Here is an 18,435-nt window from a genome sequence, read left to right on the forward strand (position 1 = left end):
AAACAAGGTAAAATTTGATAATTCTCCTGGAATCGATGCTGTATTAGCCGAAGCACTAAGGTTTTTGGAACAGTGAGGCCTGAGAATAATCATCAGTTAGATCTATGAGTTAAGACTGGCTTATGGCCAGATGACTAGAGAACAGGTTTTATGGAGTAAATATTGGCAGCTCAAAATTATCTAGCTTAAGGTTTGCCGATGATACGACCTTGAAAACTGCCTCCCAGAAAGAAATTAGATATACAATATAACAATTACCCTAAAACTCACTCAGTTTTGTTTATCTTGGAGCCCTAATAAAAAATACCGGAGGATGTGGTGGCAAAATAAGACGGCGTATTCAGTTTCGTAGGTCAGCAATGACACAGTTAAATAAAGTATGGAGGGATCGGATTATCAGAAAACAAACGAAAATCAGTCTAGTGAGTAACAACAAATATGTAAGGAAGAAAAAGGAAGTTGTATCATCAATGATAATAAATACCATGATAATTTAAATACGAATAATTTTCAAATATTAAATGTACAAATCTTTTATAAGATAATTATAATTATTAACATATTAAAAAGGATTCATTTTAAATTATTTGTTTTCGTTCAATAGATGCCGCTACGCTAGATGAATTATTCCGTTGCGCATTTTCTTTACAGTTTGGGCCTTAGCCCGAAACGTCAGTTGTCATTGTCATAAGAAACGTCAAAATAATTGTTTTTGTTTACATTTTATAAATCACCCTTAGGGATAATATTCTCTATAAAAAAGCATTACTCTTATTTACATAATATTATTTATCCAGTATGATTAACCCTTAAAAAAGCACTAATTTATTAATTAATAATGTCTGAACGTCTGTTGGATACCGAGGGATGGAAAGAAGAGGCGCAAGCGGTGATTAACGACGTTAAAGACCAAGTGAAATCAATCGAAATTTCCACTATACCCAGTTCAAACTCTTGTATTTTCCTGAATGTGGAAACGCTGGAAGGTGAAAAATACACCTTCGAACTGACAGTGCAAGGATTCAAGTTCTGCGGCAAAGGATTCAACGAGAATAATTGGGAAAATAATCAGTACTTCGAGACTGTTTATGCCCTCCTGAATTCGGTCAGTCCTCGCTTCAAGGAGGTCTTTATGGACGTTTTGTTTAAGAAGTTGGCTTATTGCAAGTAGTGTTGTTAACTGGTAATGTAGTTTTAGTATGTATGCACAAAACGGTAATATATCATACAATAATCATAGTAAATTTATGGTTTTGTTCTTCTTAGTAATATATTTATTTCTATATACAGCAGAGCTAATTTACAAAATTAAATCAGAATTACAAGAAGTATATATGATGGAAGCCTAAACCAGAACAAATAATTATTAACAAAGCTTAAAAGCTATTCAAGAAGCATAGGTTAAAGTCTAAAGTTGAAGACCGTTTTTGACCTGAATCGCTGTAAGCAGATTGATCTTTATTAAACCTAATTTTAATTTTGAATTGATTCAGAGAAATTTGGTAAATATCAATATCGGAGGTGTATGTATTAAATAAGGAACACATTTTATATAAGTATAGGTCGAGTCCTAAAACTATTAATGTGAAGGAAATCCAGGTAAAAACTGTTTCCTGATCTAGTACTTCTAGCATTAAATGGGAAGTTAATTTCAGATAAAATCCTGTGACAATTCACATCATTTCTAAAAGTTTAATAAGAAAAATGATATATGTTTTAATCCTTCTGTTTTTATTGATTAACACTTTAACATATGTAGCAGACTCCAATTATCCAAGCCTCTTTGTGGGTAGTAACCAAACTTTATAAAATATAAATATTTAAAAACTTTCTTTGTTAATGTTAAGTATATAGTTAACCTAAATTGAGGATTCAAGTACAAAATTGTTTTGGCAAAACAAGACTTTCAAACAACCCCTCTATTAAGATCATCCTATAAGAGATTTTACAAAGAACACTTTGAAGTCATCAGCAAACAAGAAGGTATGATATTTGCACATGCATTTATTGCTTCATAAAACATAATGGTTCCAAATTTTGATCGAATCACTAGAATAAGGGTTCCACCTAAAACCACTGATCTCCACAATAACATCATAATAATAGTAGGTGTTACATTCATTCCTTGAAGGGCATTCATTTTGACAGTGCATTTAACTTTGTCAGGTTTTTCATGTCAACGAATTCAACTTCAGCGTTATATAGTGATAATGATACAAGACATTCAACATCTTATAAAATGTTAAAGCATCACTATGATGCCGGGGATATCAAACTGGATACTGATAGCATTATAGTTGATGTAATAATTACAAAAAAATTATTAATTTCAGCTCTATAAGCAAGAGATCTTAAGAATATTCTCTGTATATCCAAATGGGTTCAATATGACAATCATAATAAGGAGACCAAATTACATACACATACACAAGCAAGGAAGAAACCAACAGAACAATAAAGTAATTTGAAATAGAAAGATGTCCACTATTTCTAGTGATAAATCCAAGACTCTGCATAGTCCTGTTAATAATATCCAAAATGTGCAAGGTTGGCATCGAAAAGAACATCTAAATCTTAAACTGTATCAACCGACCTAAATTCATTATTGTTGATTGTCAATTAATAATAATTTTATTAGAACGATCAAATAAAATACAAACCCTTCTTTACATTCAGTTCCACACTATTGCCATTACACCAATCAGCAATATTTTTTAAATCCATGTAGCTCAGCATCAAGATATGACTCAATGTCTTTATACTGTTTAAGAATATCAGCAAAAGTGATATGCCTTGATTGAATAATTACATCACTCAACAAGTTAAAAAAGATAGGGCTGAAGAAGGCACACCTAAAGGTACATCAATAACATTACAAAAATAATTATTTAGCATAATCAAATGAGTGCAACCAGTCAAAAAACTATGACAAAATTCAACCAGCATCAATGAGGCCTATAACCCCAAACATGTTAATCAACATAGATCTAAGCAATCGGTTACAGTGTCATGAAAGTTGTACATAATACAACTTGTCAAATAGCTTAGGAGCTACAGCTACAGTATAATACACACACCTCGATAATTTCAATTACCAGTTCTATCGCTATTTTTATGAATCGGTGTTACTTACCTTCCAATAATCAGGAAATATGCTTAATGAATTGTTGGAGAAATTTTATTTAAAAGTAGTGTGCAAGTGCCATGGCTAATCAGTGAAACTCAAGTTTATGGTTAATGCAAACCGCAAAATGGTATTACTCGAGTAAGAATTAAAAGAAAATACATTGTTTCTTACACTTAATTAGTTAAATCCATTTATAATAAGGATTTCATTGATATTTCTCCATTCATTATTGATTATCTCCTGGAAGAAAAAACTTTTGAATTTTGCATTGTTTATTCTAAAGAATTAAATTTGTACATTTTAGGCCTTTACAAGTCACCCTCGAGTAATTTTAGTAGTTTTATTAATAAATTATATAACATTTTAAGCCAAAAATCGGTAAATGCATCACTAATATTGACAGGTGACATTAATGTAAATTTTTTAGACTGCAATAACTCTAACAATCATTTGTCAATAAATACATAGAGTGCTGAAATCTTTTAATTTAAGTTTGTATGTTGACCAACCTACTCGCATCACTGCTAATTCAGCATCACTTTTAGATTATGTTTGCTCTACGCTCTGTGAAACGCAGGTTGCATGTAGAATTGTAAATGCCGGGTTGTCTGATCATGAGGCCGTATTATGTTCCTTTCTTCTAAGTAAAAAAAAAATTGTGCCTCAAGAAAAAAAAAGTGCGGAAGGTTGTTCACTAGAAAAAATTTCTGTAAGTTTAAAGAATGTTGTAATTCAATAGACTGGAATGGTATCATACTTAACAACGGTGATCCTTTTGAGAGTTTCCATTCAACTTTAGTGGATGTTTTTGAGTCAACTTTCCCCATGGTGACAATTAGGGAAAAAAGGAGAAGACCCTGGTATAGCAGGGGTCTATTAGTTTCTGGTAAAAATTTTCGGTATTTGCACTCTATAAGAAAGTTTGCCCTGGACAACTCCAAATTCATATCCCACTCTAATAGATATCGCAATATTTAGCGCGATACAGTGAAATTGGCAAAAAACTTATACTACTCAAGTAAAATAAACCAATCAAGAAATAAGTCTAGAGAGTCTTGGAAAATTGTTAACGACTTACGAGGCGATTCCAGTGTGTTGCTTTGGGTCTATCAATATTATTGCCTCAGTCTGTTAGAGATCCGCGCTCATACTTACACAACATTAAGGTGCCTGAAACATTTTTCTTTAGACCAACAGATTCTAGTGAAATAATGGAAGCTCTATCCTCAATGAAAAATAAGAACTCCTCTGGATGGGATGGGCTGTCACTAAAGGTCCTAACAGCGCTACCGCTACCAACCCTTGATTCTTTGGCTGAGGTGTTAAATGTTTCACTTTCAAGTGGGTCCTTTCCACATTTACTCAAGGATGCCTTGGTTATACCATTATTTAAGGGTGGAAACTATGATGACCCATCAAATTTCAGACCCATAGCTCTGCTTCCCACGCTTGGCAAGCTTGTAGAAAGATTGGTAAAAACTAGGCTGATGGAATTTCTGAAACGGTATAATGTTCTTAACCATCAGCAATTTGGATTCCGGACGAAACTGGGTACATCTGATGCTATTTTCAATTTTTTGGAGACTCTGTACATGGGGTTGAACGCTGGGGAGAGTGCGGCGGCGGTGTTCTGTGACTTATCTAAGGCGTTTGACCGTGTAAGTCACAGAATACTGGTGCAGAAGTTAGAAACCTATGGATTCAGAGGAGTTGCTCTCGACTGGTTTTGTTCTTACCAATCTGGAAGAACACAAAGGGTATTCTTTGACAATCATATGTCATCCCGTCTGGATATGGACGCTGGTGTACGCCAGGGTTCTGTTCTTGGACCAATATTGTTCCTGCTATATGTTAATGATATCTCTCAAATTCCAATTAGGGGCAAATTTACTATCTTTGCGGATGATACAACATTATACTGTAAAAAATAATAGGGTGGTAAAAAGAATAAACAGTGTGGTAAATTTCTTGAGTGAAAAATTTAACACTATGAAGTATTTTTTAACACTTAAAGAAGACTTTAAAGTGGTTAAATTGACTTAAATTTATTTTTATTTTTTTGCTTGTTATATTAACACTATTAAAATACTTCGCGCCGTGCTAAAATATTTTTATATTTTTATTTGGTAAAAAAAATTAGTCCAGTGTAAATATACCCTTAAAACTGGTTAAATTAACACCAAACGTGTGCGTGATTCACTGCTACAAGTCGTGAAATTACCAACCCTGTGTCTCTCTACTTTCTTGACGCTTCGACCTGAACCTTACCTGTCTGATCTCGTCTCCGCGTCGTTAATTTAATTTAGTGTTTAGTTTAGTTTGGATTTTTGTTTGAGTTATAAAGGTAAGTAATTTTTTGCAGCTTATGGAATTAAGCGACAGAGATTTATGTATAAGCCATACGTGCCATAAGCCATAAGTGTTTTTTTCATCTGTATAAGATCTACTCTTGTTATAAGGTTAAATTTGATCTCCAATTATTATTTTTTAAGGTTTTATATTTCAAAATATGGGTTCCTTTATATTTTTGTTGCAGAATATATATTTTTTATGTTTGTTATATTATTCTTTAATAGATAATGTCTAAGAAATTGATTGCTATGCCTTTTATTTGTATTTGTCCTAAAAAGAAATTGCTCTCCTTTCTTGAAACAACTTTTTTGATTTAATCGTTTGGAATACGAAGTTTTGCGTTTTTTTTTTAGTTTTTTTTTTTATTTTTATCAAATATATGCAGACTAACCGAAATAATTGCAATATGTAATAATTGGGGTGATAAATTCGAAAAGGAACCAGGCGCCAAATAATTACTTTTTAACTTGTTAATTAGTATTTGTTCAAATGAATAGTTTAAAACTCTTCCTTAATAATCTTGAATATATGTACCAAAGATTATTTAGAAATAGTTTCATGCTTTTATTTAAAGAAATAAATACTTTAAATATTTTTTTTGTAAATTAAAAATTGTGCTTGGTTTTTTTTCGGCTAACACACTCCAATTATAAAAAAATACACTAAAAAAAATTACTTTTAACCCTTAAATTCAATACTTATTACACGAAATAAAGGAAAATATATTTTATTTAAAGTATAAATTACCACCTAAATAGATTCTTTATTACACTAATAAAAATAATTTTAACCCTAGGTAAGTTAAATTTACCATTTTTTATAACTCAATTAACCATAAATTAAGTGTACTTTTTTATTTTTTTTTAAATATATTTAACCCGAAATAAATATTTTAAGCACCTGTGTAAATTTAATTTAAACCAAAGTGGGTGATTAAATTTTACTTTTATTTAAATACATTTGACACTCAAAATATACTTTTAACAATACGGAAGGGGTTTTTTTAATTTTATTTTCGTTCGTTTATTAACACGCTAAATTGGGTAAAATAAATGTTTTTTTTTAAATAAAAACAACCACTATTCACCACTTTTTGCCAGTGGTTATTTTAACACGCACTAGTGTGGACCTATATAGACCACTTTTGCGTGTTAAAATTAACACTCGATTTTTTACAGTGTACTTTGGCATGACACTGACACCAAGAGATTAAGGAATATCGTTGATGAAGATTTAATTCTTGTAAAGTCATGGTGTGAATCTAATAGATTAACTTTTAATATTTCTAAAACTAATATTTTAACTTTTAAATGTAACCTTGGAACTGTCACTTTGCAAAATGAAACAATAACTCCTTCTGAAACATGCAAATTTTTGGGCCTGACGATTGATAAGCAATTAAAATTTGAAAATCATATCTCCTCTTTTTTAGGGAAGTTATCATCCAACTGTTATGCTATTAGAGTAATAACACATTCTCTGGGACTTGATGTGGCCAAAATTGCCTACCATGCTCTTATTGAGTCTCATCTGAGATACGGTATTGTGTTTTGGGGTGTGTGCTCTCAGTATTTGTTCTCTATTAGCTCTCTATTTATTTTGCAAAAAAGGGCCATACGCTACATGTGTGCAGCTCCCTTTCGTAGCTCCTGTAGGCCATTATTTTTAAAACACTCTGTCCTGACATTGCCATGCCTTTTTATTTTAGAGACTGTTTGTCTTATCCACAAAAAATATCGCCATCAGCTTGGCCCCCCTCCTCGGGTTACAATCTCCGAACAACCTTCTCTTTACCTCTGCCTATCCCAAAAAGTGAGCAGATTAAGTCCTCTTTTGTACCACTGTGGTGGCTTTTTAACCACCTACCTTTTATATAAGGCTAATAAATTGTGAAAAACCTTTTAGGAAAAATATAAAGAAACTTTTGCTTGCTAAAGCATTTTATTCTGTAGACGAGTTTTTAAATACAATTTTTTGACAGTGAAGAGTTTTGCGCAGCGTAATGTGAATTCTTACTACCCTTTCTTTGGGTGTGTTCTATATTCTATGTATGTAAGAATTGTTAAAATTTTTATATTTTTGTAAAAGATTATGTTGTCAACTATCTTTAAGGTTTTATATAGTGCTTTGTTAATAACAGATGATGTTACGTAACAATAAAGCTATTTTTGACTTTGATTGGTTTCACTCCATTTCTCGAATTGAATTGTGAAGGAAAACTCATGCAATCCCAATTTTTAACTTTGTCAAGTTTTCACTCTTTTTATGGGTTAAATAAAAAATAAAACCAATTCAGTCACCAAAAATCATTACCTGGGGGGTTCTCTCAATAAAACAGTTTGATAAATTTCGAAAACTATATTTCTCACACTTTCCACTTAGCATATATTATCATATTAACGTCTCACTAGCAGTCTAACGGTTAAAAATCAAAATCCTCATCAAAAAGAAAATCAATAATATAAATTCTATTTCCCTTATTCTTTTTTGACATTTTGCTTCTTAAGTTTACTTATCTGATCAAGGGTTTTCAAGACTGTGGGCCAATATAGGAATGGTCCGTCACAGAATTTTTACATGACAAAAAAAATTGTTACTCCTTATAGGGGGCAATTTTGTATGTACCCATAACAATCCAAAAGACAAGACAAGACCATTCCTATAAGCAAAATAATCGAAAACGAATTCTAAAAAAAACTATACACATCACATTAATAATAATATATAAATATCACAAAATGGGGGAGGGTCCATCTCAGACCGCTCCCTTTGCTGTTTCCGTTTCACAAACCGACCCTAAAACCAAGAATCGATTCTGTGAAAAACTGAATCGATTCTAGGGTGGGGCACAACCTAACCACGCCCTCCGGGAGTGTTTTTTTAATTTAGTCACACCCCTCAGAGCTTAACTATGCAAACTGTATATAATGATCCCAACTTATTAAATGACAATAATAATAATAATTATTTCTTTTGCTAAATCCTAGGTGTAAAAAGAAAACGATTTTTTTTTTATATATTGGGCGCTTCATTTATGGCGAACGTAAAGGATTTTTTTTTCTCGAGGGAGTATTTCCAATTAAATTTTAGTGCTACAACATAAACTGATCACTACCGTAATAATTCTTCATGAGATCACACTTAAATTGAAAAAATCACAAAAAAAGGGGCAATTATGATCACAAAAGCCCCTTAGGTAGCACCAAATTTAATTGGAAATTGTGTATGTTTTTAAATAGCAAAAGAAATATGAATATGACGGATAAAGACTTTTCTCAACAATAATAATATTAATAATAATTTTGTACTTTTTTTTCGTATAATATAACTATATTTAAAATGGCGTTTTTTTTTTTTGGTGTGGTGTTCTGTGATTTCTTTTGGTACACGGGTGTTGAAAAAATGACAAAACACTTACATAGTTTCAGCCTTTTTCGGTTATAATATAACACTTTCCAGATCATTTATATAATATATAGGCATGCTCGAACAATTTTAAAAATATCTAAATAATATAAAAAAGTTAATAGACAAAAATTGGTACAGGAGGACTATATGTATAGGGCGATTATCAATCAGATGTCTTTTTTTATTGAATGCCAGGAGTTGTAATGGTCTTATTGGGGTTTATTTAATAAGTTTGAATTCCTCGAAACCTACAGGTATCTAAAAAATTTAACTTTTTTTGAGATTTATATTGGGTTTCTTGGAGAAGGAACATCTTAAGTTTTTTTGGCACTTCAAAGTTTCCTTTAATTTCTTGATATTAATCTGTCATAAAAACTCATTTAAACCCCCCAAGTTTTGTGGTCAGACTAATTGTTTGATTTTTCTCATCCATTAAAAAAAAAATGTTGTGTTAAGGCCTTTTTTAAAATGTTTATTTGGGTCCTTTGACAAGATTTTCTTGAAAATTTCTTATTGCATTAAATCAAAAAACTCCATTGAAATGCGATTTAATTGTTCCCCCATCTTTTTTGGGTCGAAAACTCATCCCAAGACACCAAAAATGATTTTTAGGGTCTTTGCATTTAACCCTTATGTGACTGGGAAAAAACACACCTTCTAAGGACGGCGTGGGTACCCGGGTACCTACTATGTATTTTATATAGAGCCGTGGCTTTTTCTGTGAATTTCTACCACTATAACTACTACTAACTATAAACATGCACATCTGTGTGGGTTTTTCCCTATCTCTGGTGCCTCGGACTGTTTATGTTTTTGCACAAGATCATATTCGTCAGTAACGCGTTGTACCTACTTGAGTAGAGTTTGAATTACGTTAAATCTAAAGTATTTTTTATACGTTAAAATGTCGGATAGTGAGGCCGGTCCTAGTCGAAGCGATAGTGCAAGAGGAAGATGGCGGAAGACAAGGTAAAACAAATATATTTATTATTTTTACATAATAGGTAAAATGTCAAAGTTAATATAGAGTACAAAAGGAGATAAATTAAATAATAATAGGGATATTATAATAGGTTGACCTATTCGGAATTAGAAGAAGCCTTAGAACACCTAAGTGCTATTGCTTCTGATGAAGAGGAGTATATTCCGCAACTGTCAGATGCAGAAGGCGAGGATTCTGATGTTGAAAACGATCCTGTTGTAGAGCTAGAAGATTCGAAGTCTGATAATGATGATAACGTTTTAACATCCAGATTTGGCTTCACAATTCCATTGGACTAGTAAAGATGGCACTCAGTGGAATGACTCACCTACACCACAACGACAAACGGTAGGTCGAAATATTTTGCGTGAAAAAAGTGGTGCACCAGCCTTAAGTCGTTTATATACGCCCAAAGACATTTTCAAAACTATTATATCCTCAGAAATGTGTCCCTGATTCTAAAATATAGCAATAAAAAAGGGAATAGAGTTACGGAGGAATATAACCAAAGGTTATTGGCAATAACTAAGCCGCCGAAAACATTTTCTCCAAAAGTATTTATTCCATTTACTGACGTAGAACTAGATGCATTTTTCAGAATTCTAATTACTGCTGGTTTACATAGGTTCAATAAAGAACATATTTCTGAAATGTGGAAGATGGATTCGCTCCCTTTGTTTCGCGCAGCTATGCCTCGTGATCGCTTCAAAGTGTTTCTAAGATTTATTCGGTTTGATGACCAGAATACGCGTATAGAACGTGCAAAGACAGATAAAGCAGCTCCAATTCGAGATATCTGGATTATGCCGAATTCAAATTTGGCAAAAAATTATCGGCCAACAGAGTGTATTACAGTAGATGAACAATTATTTCCATATAGAGGACACACTAAGTTTACCCAGTACATTCCCTCGAAACCAGCGAAATATGGAATAAAGGTTTTTTGGGCTTGTCATGCGATAAATTCCTATCCTCTAAAGGGTCAGCTATATACCGGACAACCACCAGGTGGTGAACGTCAGGCAAATATTGGTGAGAGAACAGTATTGGACTTAGTTGCACATTATAAGGGATCAGGAAGAAATATCACAACAGACAATTTTTTTACAAGTTTGCAACTTGCTCGTACTTTAAATTCATGGTATATGATTTTAGTAGGAAAAACGTTTTTACCTTCCAATATGCAAGCACAAAAAGATAGAGCCATAAATTCAACCATTTTTGCATTCAACAAAGATGCTACATTGTGCTCTTATGTTCCAAAAAAAAACAAGGCAGTGATTTTTTTTATCTACTATGCACACAACAGGCGAAGCAGATAATACTTCTGTTGCAAAGCCTGAAATTAACAGATATTGTAACAAAACTAAAGGCAGTGTTGACACTACGGACCAAATGCTATGTGAATATACTGTCAAATGTAGAACAAATCGCTGGCCATTAGCATTTTTTCTCAACATAATTCATCAACGTCGGCGATTTTTAAAAGATTTTGGTAATGAGCTGTGTTTGTCAAGTATCCAAATAAGATCCCAAATTCCAAAAGTTGTTGGTAATCATTTTCCTCGTCAGACTATAGAAATGGTACTTCACCGACGAATGCCTGTTCCTTTAGATAATCCAGTTAGAAAACAAGTAGTTTGTGAACGAGATGCATCTGTGAGGTGTAAAGGTGGTTGGTAGTTGCCAAATATGCCGAGAGCGAACCCATAAACAGAGAAAAACTCGTAAAGCCTGTAAATCATGCTCCAAACCAGTTTGTAACGAGCATTCAGTGGCTCAAACTATTTCTCAAAACTGTAATTCATAAGTAATGTTTTTTAGTGTTTGTTTGCTATGTTGCGTTAATTTGTACCTCACTGTAATTTTCTGTGACTTCTTATTACTGTATATATAATAAAACATATGAATTTAACTCTTAAAAATTTTATTAGTATTATAAACATAGTATAGGTACCCGAGTAACCATCCAGTCAACTATGGGTGAAAATTTTTTACATCTTATTTACTTTGAAAATAAAAAAAAAAATAATAACTTAAAAAAACCAAATTAAGAAATGTCACAAAAGTACAAGCTTCATCGAAGGTGAGTTAAAAAGATATTCATATCTGAAAACTGAAAAGGTACCCGGGTACCTTTCCAGTCACATAAGGGTTAAAAAAGGGTCTCTGAAGAAAAATTCCAATACTCAAATCTAGAAACTCAAGAATGAAGTTTGATAACTTAATTTCCATGCAAGAAAATCATTTTTCTGTAGGGTTTTTTATTAAAATTGTTGGTCTTTCAGATTTAATAATTTCCTGGATGATATTTGGGAGAAAACCTATTCAAACACAATTTTTTGTTGGACACTTTGTTCTTGGATTTCCTTCATCCTTTTTGGGGTTGAGCCTAGAAAAAACGCATCCAAATCCACTTTTATTTTATTCCTTAAAACAATTTTTGTTTCTCTTAGGATTTTTATGCATTTTTGGGTTGGATTTTAAACAAAACTTATGCAAATGATGCTACCTTTGCAAAAGTTTGGGACTTTGATCATAAATAGAATTCAGTATTTTGTTGTTCTAAGCACTTAAGACAGGCACAAGAATTTTTGTGGCAATTCTTGGTTTTTTCCAATTTTTTGACAAAAGTTCCATTTTTGTTTGCATAAGTTATTTTTATTTTTTTTCGATTTCCTCATCTGTTTTTAAGGTTGAAACTCAAAGAAAATTGATCCAGAGGTAACTGTAGTTTTTCTAGATTTAATTTAATTTTGTTGGATTTTTATCTCGAGGAAAAACCGCAGAAAAATGCAATGAAAATCCAGTTAACATTCAAGAAAAACCTCAATATTTTGGCATCTTAGGGCAAACATGAATTTTTGGTTTTCCTTGGTTTTCTTCCATTTCTTGAGGAACAAAATCAATTTTTTTTTCTTAATTTTCTTGTCTTTCCTTAACTGTTTTTAACGAAGGAATTACAAAATAATTTATTGTGTAAAGTTTTAAGGAAAATATGTGCATTTTTGCTTCTGTCCTGGTTTTCGTTCATTTCTTGAGGAAAAATGTGAAGCAACAATTCAACTTTGTGCTACTCCTTTGTAGGTGAAGAATGTGTTGTACAGAAGAAGTTGTACATTTTTTGCCGGTTGTATGTAGTTTGTAGAGTTCCTATCAACTTAATATTAAAACAAACTTATCTGTTAAATGAGATCTGAATGGGCCATAGTGCATTTACAATTTTCAAAAGTAACTGTGTGAAACTTCTTTGAAGGCCAAGCCTATTAAAGCATTGTATAAATCTTTGGATGACTCCAGGAAGATGTAAAAGGTTTTGGACATACGTGAGCCAATCTCCCCAGCATCAAAAACTAGTAAGAAGTATTTTGTCAGCTTTACTGACCATTTTATTGTTATATATTTCTTGCAAATAAGAGTGGTTTTTGATAAATTTAGTCTTGTTTTATTAGTCTAAGATGTGACAATAGAACTTTGGAGTTTTGCAGTAGCCGTGTCAGCTTACTTGATGAACAGAAGCCACAGCAGTATCATATCTTCTGGAAAACCCCCTGCTGAATTATAGAATTCAGAGAAACCTAATCTGAGTAAAATAAGAGCTTGTAGCATACATGCACATACCTCCACAATAAAGAGCAGCGAGAAAACGTTATTTGTTGGGTACACAACTAATCAAGTTATCTTCTACGGGATTTGCAAGAGTGTTGAATTCGACGAGCAGAAAAAGGTGTCTGAACCAACGAAATATTTTTTAATAATAGAAAAAGCAGGGAAGAAGACAGATATTAACATAAAGAGAGTGAGAGTGAATACGATATCCCAAACGAGACATGATGACAACATTGAGAGTGACGATAACCAAGTTGGAAGGTTAAAGAGGAGTTGTAGAAAAGTGAAGATGCCTATTACGTTGACTTCGATTTAAGTCCATTCTAGTTGCAGCCTTGTCAGCAGATACTTTTGGCAATGACGACATTCCCGAGGAACCTATTTGGCAGGATGCTATAAAGCACGAGTTTTGAAAAAGAACAATACTTGTGAAATTCTACCTTTTTCACACAACAAAGTGGATTTTTAAGGAAAAAGAGGTAAATGGGCAAAGGGTGAAGTAAGGTACACTAGTATTTGCGTTAAAGTTGCACGAATGATGATTATTAGAACATTGGTGAGTTTAAGTGTTGAAAGAAACATGCACATACATTTAATGGATGTAAAATGCGCCTTTTTAAATAGTTTATTAAAGCAACCTATGTATATGTATATTCCAAAGGCGTTAAGTCTACCATTATTTATGTGAGTTAGGCTTAGTTAGGTCAAAGGCAGATCCATGTTTATATTTTAGAAACAATATGTTTTTGTTATAATCCATGTTGATGAATTGTATAAAATATAAAACGTAAATTAAGGATTAAATTTGAAATGATTGATTTGACAAATAATTTTTATTTAAAATTTTTGGGATCGAAGATAGATAAATTAGATCAATTTAAAATGTTCCAGTGTAAGAAAAGTGAAAGACCAGTGCAATCAAAGTTAAATTTGGATTTATATACAAGTGACAATTTTAACAAACAGCAAGGACATTGACATTTTAGAGATTCCATAAAAGACAGTTAATCGGTAGTTTAATGTCCTAGCCGTCCTGATATATGTTATGCGATTACATATTTTAGTAAATTTCAAACTTCTTATAATATAGAGCACTAAATAACTCTTTTCAGTGAAAAGGTATCTGAAAGATACTAAGAATCTTGTTTTACCATTTAAGATGAATGGAAATACTACTAGTAGGGAGCTAGTTGCATTTTGTAGATGCAGATTTTGCAAATGACACTTTGTTACTTATTCCTCAATTTAGTATTTTGAAATACTACGAAACAAAAAACAGTCTCTAGTGCATCTAGTCCAGAGGCTAAGTATGCAGCTCTATCACAGTGTTTGTCACAAGTTTTATAAATAAAACTCAACTCAACTTCTTATTGAGATATTTAATAAAGATGTTGCGCCTTTTGAATTGTTTGAAGATAAGCATTCATGTAGCAGAATTGCTTCAATACTTAAGACAAAAAGGTCAAAACATATGGATGGAACTTGTGAGTCCTGGTAAAGTTTTAATAAATTATATTACGTCAAATGAGCAAGTGGCCGACTTGTTTACCATCTACTAGGTTTAAATATTTAAAAAGCCATTTAAATCTTGTTGAAATCAAATAAACTTAAGGTTGTGTATTTGTTAAAGTATTTAATTTAGTGATTTTTTTTAGACAAAGTGTTTGTATTTAAATGTATTTAAGTGTTCCTGATTCGTTCTTCATTGCGTGGTACTCTCCCACCAAATGTAATTCTCTTATATGAGGAAAACTGTTGTACCTTGGACTACTTCTTTGGAGTGTTTTACAACAATATTAAAGAGGTGCATAGAAAATATGGTCCAAAATTGCCACAGTTAAAATTTTGGAACCTAAACGAAACATGCTGAGTATAGTTCAAGGATAATCTAGAACTGTTCGTGCAAAAGAATTATAGTTTTTAAATTTCTTCTACATACAGGCTGTAGCCTTTAGACCTCTCCGTTTACGGACCTTTAAAGAACTATTACAACCAATCTGTTGAAGCCTGGTTTTTTGAACAACAAAGGAAAAACCTTTGATATATACAACTCGTGTACCTTTACTCCGGATAATATCTTATTATATTCCCCTTCAATGAAGATATCTTTACTGACGATAATTTCCTTTATTTCTACGTGAAGAGGTCTGCAAACACTGAAGGGACTTGTACCACTAACAAAATTGGATCCAGCCCTCCTGTTACACCTGATCTGCCTTAAGCTGTAGGTTCGTCATCCTCTTCGTTGCCATCTGTGACATTTACGTCTTCAGCCTTACATCCAGTTACTGATGCATCTTCAGATTCTGGACCTTCAACTTTAACCTCAGCTCTGCTTTCATCTGCAGTTCCTGTGATGCCAAGGTTAAAAACAAATAAGACAAAGACATTCCTTATCCCAGAAAACGTTCTGCCTTGCCCTAAGGCCCAATATTGCAAGAAGAATAAGAGAGATTGCTACTGATATGCCAGGAAAAATCGCAATCGAAAAAAACAGAAAAAACTAAAACAGTGTCTAAAAATTCAGGACACACTTTAAATAAAATAGAAGACAAAAACCAAATAAAGAATTACTGAAAAAAGTTACATTGAGTAAAGAAATATCAAGTTCTTCTTCTGACTCTGAGGTGATGTTTCTTGAATACACTGATTATGACTGAAGAATTATGCCTATAGTGGTTAGTAAAGAGCAGTGTGTTCTGAAAGGTATAAACAACAGCTGGACATATTCAAATACGCAAAATTTTCATGAAAAAAAAAATGTGAAAAGTGGTCCAAGGTACAAAAGTTTCCACTAATAATTTTTTAATTTTCTTGGCCTTCCTCAACGGTTTTTAGGGTTGAAAATAAAAGAAAATTTATTAAAAAACACCAACAGTGTTAATTTTTGCTTTTTTTTTTAAGTTTAATTCAAGTTTCCTGGATTTTGATATGTAGGACACAACCCAGCAAAATGTTCTGAAAATCCAGCTTATATCGAAGAAAAACATGCATATTTTAGTGTTTTCAGGTCTTAAGAAAACATCTCGCATTATATTTCTTCAAGAAAAACTCATCCCAGTAACCCAAAAGTTAATTTTCCCAAATCCTTACTCCATTTTATTATATATCCCAAAAAAATCGATAACATTTAAAAGTAGGCTTTAGCTAAGTATTGATTATTTTTAATTGATGTTCTTAACCCCCAGTAGTAAATGAATCAAAGTTTGAATGTACACTGAATCAATAATATCCCATATCCCATCCCAAGACACTCTTAGAATATATTAGGAAAGACTTGAATTACGTAATTTACTGACATCACACCGTACCTGATAATCCTCCTCAAAAGTCCTCCCACTCACAAACAAATATTTACAAACTCTAGTGATTTTTGAAATTTCCCGCCTTGACCCACGTACTTTTTCCATAAATATCCGTACGCAGTAACACGAGACAGCGCACTAATTTAATCATCCTATATACACTTATGTGGGCTTTTGTACCAAAGTGGTTCCCACCCTTAAGGTGCTTAAAATTCCCTTTATAAGCTTATGAAGCGCCCCTTATATTCTCTCTTTTAGTTAATAATATATTATATATATATAGATTAATATTTTTGTTTAAATTCTTATATTTACAAGGTGTGTGGTCATATATAATATGTATTATAACGCTCGTTTTTTTTTTGTTTAAAAAAAATCATAACAAATGAAATCATAGAAAAATTATTATAAACCTATTTATATATATGTATATATGCCGCCAAAAATATCCTAAACTTTTGAATTTGCCACTCTCCCCACCCCTCACGAAAGGCGAGCGGGTTGCCTACTTAACTATATAAAAAAAAAACAAACTGTTTATACATTAAAGCTTACGGGAATACCTTTTGGCGGGTCTACGAATTAAAGAACAAGAAAAAAAAAGCTGCAAGTATAAAAAAAAATAATTGAAAGTTAAATTGTCATGTAGCGGTTGACGGTACGTAGGGCGTAAATTAATTCGGCCTGCATACGCGACTCTAGGACCATCAGGTTTACGTGGACCTGAAACAAACAAAAAACAAAAAGATTACACTCATGTTTCATATACTATCGATTTTGAACACTTTTTTCCAGAGAGTGCTTTTTAAGAGTCAGTTCTCGAATGTACCAAAAGAAACATCTCAGGAATGTGCCATCTAAGTTTGAGACATTAACAGAAGCTTAATACCAGGGATTTTCTGTGTTATTAGGGACATACAAGTCATTATAATATATATTCCATAGATGTTTTCAGACGTATTTATTTATTTAAGCACAAGGCTCTCCTACAGATAGACCAAGTAATCCAAAGCGCTTTGGCAATTATCACATTTAATAATAACAACCAACAAGTATAATATAATTAGGTTATGAATAAAAATAAATAATTGCATGAAAATAGTTAACGGTTTTAGAAACAATTACAATAAATTAATCTACATACTGGTATAAAAGTGACAACATTTTCTAACAATCTTCCATCACAGCAACAGTTTAAGTATTCTCAGCAGAATCCTTTTAAAGAGTTGAAAGGCATTTATAAAAACATCCAAGATACTATTTAAAATTTTATAAATCAGAGAAATGTCATACATAATCCGTCTTTTACCTACGGTAATCAAATTTAATCTGTTTAAAATAAAATAATAATCATGTTCTGAAATGATTCAAATTAAACCTTTAATTACAATACCTCAAAAAATTCTCAGTCTACTACTCTCAAGTAATGAGTCGATATATTTGAACCATATTCAAGTTGTCGAGATAGAAGACTTTTATAAACAACTAGACCAAAGCCTTAAACAAACCAAACCCAATGAAATCAACATACTAAGATCAGTACAACTGACGGATCTATTTGAGACCTTTGGTTTATGTCCGACAATTTTTCTCCAACAAGAGCTGGTACTTATATTGAAAATACCTTTCAACGGATATATGCATCAGTGTCA

General features: G+C 32.2%; 2 protein-coding genes across 3 annotated transcripts in view; one reads left to right on the forward strand and one right to left on the reverse strand.

The window, feature by feature from the left end:
- Positions 1 to 711: 711 nt before the first annotated feature.
- Positions 712 to 1,244, forward strand: LOC126735400 (GSK3-beta interaction protein). The gene has a single exon (XM_050439369.1). It carries the CDS (start codon positions 839 to 841, stop codon positions 1,169 to 1,171), a length of 333 nt encoding a protein of 110 aa, XP_050295326.1. The 5' UTR covers positions 712 to 838; the 3' UTR covers positions 1,172 to 1,244.
- A 6,573-nt stretch (positions 1,245 to 7,817) lies between these two features.
- Positions 7,818 to 18,435, reverse strand: part of LOC126735397 (sestrin homolog) — a 242,178-nt gene continuing 231,560 nt past the window's right edge. For both annotated transcript variants that reach the window (XM_050439364.1, XM_050439366.1), the window contains one exon: positions 7,818 to 17,506. In XM_050439364.1, the coding sequence (XP_050295321.1) occupies positions 17,417 to 17,506 (90 nt within the window). In that variant the 3' untranslated portion in view covers positions 7,818 to 17,416. The remainder of the gene's footprint in view (positions 17,507 to 18,435) is intronic.

Source organism: Anthonomus grandis, chromosome 4 (genome assembly GCF_022605725.1).
Source record: "Anthonomus grandis grandis chromosome 4, icAntGran1.3, whole genome shotgun sequence".
Lineage (NCBI taxonomy): Eukaryota > Metazoa > Arthropoda > Insecta > Coleoptera > Curculionidae > Anthonomus > Anthonomus grandis.

Coding starts and splice junctions, on each gene's coding strand:
- LOC126735400 (XM_050439369.1), top strand. CDS start 839: ATGTCTGAACGTCTGTTGGATACCGAGGGATGGAAAGAAGAGGCGCAA.